Source organism: Natrix helvetica (genome assembly GCF_964273705.1).
Source record: "Natrix helvetica genome assembly, chromosome: 1".
NCBI lineage: Eukaryota > Metazoa > Chordata > Lepidosauria > Squamata > Natricidae > Natrix > Natrix helvetica.
The window spans coordinates 204721201-204726854 of NC_138548.1; the positions used below are offsets into that span (position 1 = coordinate 204721201).

The 5654-nt window shown below is 41.9% G+C and overlaps 1 protein-coding gene across 1 annotated transcript; it reads left to right on the forward strand.

The window, feature by feature from the left end:
• Window positions 1-540: 540 nt before the first annotated feature.
• LOC309395831 (olfactory receptor 2F1-like) lies at window positions 541-1469 on the forward strand (the record flags this gene model as incomplete). The annotated part of the gene is made up of 2 exons (XM_081960417.1): window positions 541-978; window positions 1080-1469. 2 exons carry the CDS (start codon window positions 541-543, stop codon window positions 1467-1469), a joined length of 828 nt encoding a protein of 275 aa, XP_081816543.1.
• Between the last annotated feature and the right edge of the window lie 4185 nt (window positions 1470-5654).

The following is a 5654-nucleotide window of genomic DNA, read 5'->3' on the forward strand; positions in this document are numbered from 1 at the left end:
TTACAGATAACTGGGAATAGGAAATCTGGAAGACTGTGGTCACTATGGCTCACAAGAAGTTTTAAAGTGGAACAGAAAAACTACAGTATGGAAAAGAATTCTATACTTAGTTGTTTTCCTCATTTGATGTATCTATTTTTATCTTTGTATCTTTACATTTTATATTGTTTTAATTGTTTCCTAGTATAATTTGATTGTTTATTAGTAATATTTGACTATCACTAAGTTTTGTATCTTATGATTCTTGATGAATGTATTCTATTTTATTATACTTTAAATAGTCCGAGAGCATATGCACCAAAGACAAATTCCTTGTGTGTCCAATCAAACTTGGCCAATAAAGAATTCTATTCTATTCTATTCTATACTGTATATCTACTGTATATCTATCCTCGAATCATTTCCTCCCAAAGCTAGCTTCCTCTTTTAAAAGCAACTCTCCCATTCTTAAGCCCCATGTTTGTGTGGAATATTTATGAAGAATTTCAGAAGAACTTACAATACCTTTACCTTTAAATTTGTTTCACTCTTATAGGTAACATGGAAAAATGGGGAAATGCAACCACAGTGACTGAATTTGTGCTTATTGGGCTCTCTAAAAACTTCAAAGTTCGTGCTGGATTGTTTGTCCTCTTCTTGGTTATCTATCTCATTGCTGTAGCTGGCAATGGCCTCATATTGGTGCTGATTATCGTAGATTCCCACCTCCACACACCCATGTATTTTTTCCTTAGCAATCTCTCCTTCATTGACATCAGTTATATCACCACCTCTGTCCCACAGATGCTGGTCCACTGCTTCATGGACAGGCCTACTATCCCACTGGGCAGATGTTTTGCTCAGATGTATAGTGCTCTCCTATTAGCTGTGCTGGAGTGTCTTTTGTTAGCTGTGATGGCTTATGACTGTTTTGTGGCAATATGCTACCTTCTGCACTACAATTCGATCATGAGTCGTAATTTATGCATCCAGCTGGCTGTGAGTCTGTGGGTCAGTGCCTTCCTTTTGACTATTATACCCTTTTTCACCATGCAGGCAACTTTGTGTGGGCCAAACATGGTGAATCATTTTAAATGCAGGCAGTGTTGAAACTGGCTTGCTCTGATACCCATGCCAGTGGAATTACCATGGTAATAACAAGTGCCATTACACTAGCATTCCCCTTCTTCTTTATCCTGGTGACCTATGGCTGTATTGGATTCACTGTTTTGCGTATCCATTCGACACAAGATCGGAGCAAAGCCTTGTCCTCTTGTGGATCTCATCTCACTGTGGTGAGCATTTATTATGGCACCATCCTGGCCATGTATTTGTGGCCTCAAGCCAAGACATTCTCCAATAGGGAAAAAGTAGTGGCAGTCTTTTACGGAGTTGTGATCCCCATGTTAAACCCCATCATTTACAGCCTGAGGAACAGGGATGTGAAGGGAGCCTTCTGCAGACTGGCTGGGAAGAAAGTAGAGGAATAAACCACCCAGGAACCAGGTTGATAGATGTTCCACAAGCCAGTCTTTTTCATGTGGTTTTGTCATTTTATGAGAGAGGACTTTGTGAAGTGTCATTCTCTAAGTATCATCCTATATCACCTCTCCCCTCTTTGTCCATGCTAGCTAAGGCTGATAAGTATGAAATCACTAAAGAATTGAACTGATTGCAAATGGACAGGCAACTAAAAACAGTTATGGGATTTTGTTTTTATGTATGACTAGTTTTACCCGGCCACGCGTTGATGTGGCCCAGTCTGGTTAAATGGAAAAGAAAGAAAATAGAAAGCGCACGTCCCCCAGCAGAGGTGGGCCCCGCATGGAAATGAGCCACGGGGGCTCCTGCATGAGACGCCATGGAGGCCCCGGCCTGGCCGAGCTGAAGAGGAGAGGAGGATGAGGAGGCAGCTTCCGCCCCCGACCCGGCTTCCCTCAGCGGTGGTGGTGAGAGGAGATGGCCTGCGTCCCCTGAGGAGCAGGAGGAGGAGGAGGAAGGAGCTGCCTCTGGTGACACGGACACAAGGCAACCCCCACTGGCCATGGCCCCATCCAGAGACGCTGTTGCCACTGCAGTCACCGCCTCACGGGGCACCCAGAGGCCACCCCAGCCCTGCTGCGCCTCAGGCTGACACCGCCGCTGCCCTGTTGGAGCTGCCTTGGTGAGGCCTTAGCTGGCTCCCTGTGAGGGGGTTGGAGAGTACGTGCAGCTGGCCGGGCTGGGGAGATGCTCTGCCTCCACCTCCTCTGGAGCTCCACTGGGCTGGGCAGGGGGAGGCCGGCTTAAGGGTGGGAGGAGGCAGCCGAGGGATGGGGCAGGCATCGCCCATATAGACAGCAAAGGCCTGGTGGGAGGGGAGGAGAATGAGAGGAGGGGGAGGCTGAAAGGCTTTGGCTCTCCTAGGTGGAAATGGCGAAGCTTGTTGGAGGAGGGGCTGAAAGGGGAAAGGGTGCAGCCGCAGCCCAGCGACACATATAAAGGGACCATCGGGACGAAGCTGGAGAGAGGCTGAACTGTTCCGAATATACTATACTCAAGAAATGAATGCTATGGTATAGCGTGTGTTGCTTTTACGTCCAGCAGATGGTGCTGGTTTTCAAAAAAGCATGTTTTTACAAAAAAACATGTTTTTACCTGTCACAGGTGTGACATCTATATAATATACATATATAAAAACATGCGCGTAGTCGAATGCAACATTGTGTCAAAATTTCAAAGCAATTGATAAAGAACTTTCGGAGATTTGAGATTTTGAACAAACATTACATTTTTATTTATATAGATAACTGCAACAATACTATTATGAGCTCAAAGGTGCAAGGGCTGACACTACCCACAAAGGAAGAATGGCTGGTGAAGATGGTAGAACTTGTAGAGATGGCTAAATTAATCTCTGATTAGTGGAAAAACAATATAACTGGTTAGAAACATCTCTTAGATTTTTTGCTTAAAACAGAGAAAATGCATTCATGATTTTGATGATTAGAGAAATCTGGATAAGATAAATACGTGTGATTTGTTGTAATCATAATTAATATTGCAGTTGTATTTATATTTGCGGCAGAAGAAATTGGAAGCCTCTATTTCTTTTGCTTCTCTCTTTTTGCACTTTTTCTTTTCTATTTCTTTTTCCTTCCTTTGCTTCTGTTACTGTTTATTTATTTGTGTTAATGTTTATATATGTGTGTGTGTGTCTATATGCATTTACATGTATACATATAATGCAGCAACAATGATAGTGTATTGTTGGAATTGTTGGAGGCACTTAAGTAGTTTAATATCTTATATCTAAAGAATTATTACATGGAACATTATTTCCTAAAAGGTCACCAAGGTCTTAAGAAGATAAAAGAAAAAGTTCTAAATAGTTCACTTAAGTAAGGTTGGACTAAAATGAAACATAAATGCTGAAACATTTGTTTGTTTATTTAATTAAATTATAGAGCAGTGGTTCCCAACCTTCCCAATGCCGCAAACCTTTAATAAAGTTCCTCATGTTGTGGTGACCCCCAACCATAAAATTGGTGTCTCAGTTCCTAAGACCATTGAAAATATGTGTTTTCCGATGGTCTTAGGCAACCCCTGTGAAACTTAGCTTTGTTACGGTGCATTTTTTATTCCTTGGTTGTGTGGGGTTGACCAGTTAAAAACTAGGTATTGTGATCATTAGCTAAGAAATAAAATGTATGTTTAGTATTAGGGACCACTTCTTTCCAATTACATCTACCTGGTTAATTGATATGTTAGCGTTGATATTATTTCACCATAATGAAATTGCAGAGTAGAAAGCACAAGAACTGGCAGGTTACAACTGAATTATTCCAACAGAAATATCAGGTTGGAACGGGTGGTTGCCGAGGTGAGCATGTCATCGAAATAAGGGATGACCCCATGGATCCCTTGCAGCAACCTTTCCACCAGCCTCTGGAAAAGCCTCGGGGCGACGCTGACTTCAAATTGGAGGCAGCGACATCTAAGTGCCCCTCTGTGCATAATGATGGCCTGGGCCTCCTCTGTCTCATCATCTACCAGCAACTGTTGGTAGGCTTGAGCCAAGTCCAACTTCACAAAAATATTGCCCTTATCCAGCAAGTGCAGGAAGTGCTAGACAATAGGCACCGGGTGCGTGTTGGCTGGCAGTGTGCGGTTTAGGGTACACTTGTAGTCTGCGCAGATGTGAACGGACTCGTCAGGTTTGATCGGGGTGACTATGGAGGTCTCCCATTTTGAATGGTCCACTGGTTCAAGTATTCCTTGTGTGATCAGCTCTGCATCTACTTTAGCTTTAAGCACAAAAGGGACTCGCCGTGGTTTCATGTGAATAGGAGCTATTTTGGCATCCAGGTTGAAAGAAACTGGATTTCCTTTGTATGTGCCCAGCCTGCCATCAAAAACGGATGGGAATTCTTGCTCCAAAATGTCCAGGTCTGCATGCTGTATGAGGCTTATTCCACTGATCTTGAGGCTCAAGAATTCGAATCAGTCAAGGCCCAGGAGGCTTGGCAGGTTTTCTTCAACTAAAATCAAAGGCAGTCAGCCGCTGAATCCTTTGTATTTCACTCTAAACTTGCCACTTCCAATAATGGTGATGTTGTTCCCCTGATAATCCCTTAGGGTCAAGTTGAAGGCTTGTAACCTTCTTTTGGACAGCTGTGGTAAAATTCACTTTATGGTGTCCCAGGGTACAATGGACGTGGCTGAACTCTTATTTTGAGTGCATGCGCTCAAAAACCCAATTGGGCTTATTATCCGGGGAGGTCTTATTTTGGGGAAAACAGAGTAGCATTATATAATTTGCTTTGAGTATTTGGAGGGCTCAAAGGGCTTAAAGGAAGGCTCAAATGGCAATACAGAGACAAATGAATGAATAAAAATTTATTTGAATGAATTTGCCTTTGGTTGATTAACGTCAGATTCTCTGTTATGCAAAATCAAGCAGCAATTTATAATTAATAGGAATGTATTTTCTAAACTACAGTGATCTGATTAAAGTTCCCTCAACAGTTGCTTCAAATCTGACTTTCCTTTCAACAATGATTTCATATTTCTTTAGGGCTGCAATTTCTCAGTTGTAGTTCTAATTCCAGTTGAATACAGAGACAAAAAGTGCTTTGTTTTAATTCAATTATATTCAAGCCAATTTTGCAACATAGGAACTAGACTTGACTAGACGTCTTATCATATCCAGCACAATTTGTACTTTGAATAATCTCACAAACTCTTAAAGTATCTTTTGTAACTTAGTTGGTACACAATGAAGCATATGCTGGTAATATTTGTTCTATGCTCTCCTTGGTGAATAATCTCAGGAGGTGACCATCCAAGCTCCCAAAGGCACCTCACATCTTCAGTTATGACATCATGAACCTGAATATCTCCAGAGACAATATAAACAGTTGAGAAACAACATTGCAACTCTCATCTAAGCAAGCACTGACTTACTACAGTGAAATTATCCTTTCCCAGATGTTGTGGGAAATCTGTTGTTTTAGGTAGTGTATTTTTATCATTCATTTTCAGAATCTGTCCATATGCAAATGGATAGTGTGTAAAGAGTAGGACATAGGGGTTAGCTGGATTTGGGTATCTGGGTTCAAGGGAAATGATTTGACAGAATCAAACTGTGACTGGCCACTTTTCTTCTGCTGATCTCAGATTACAAATTATTGTCC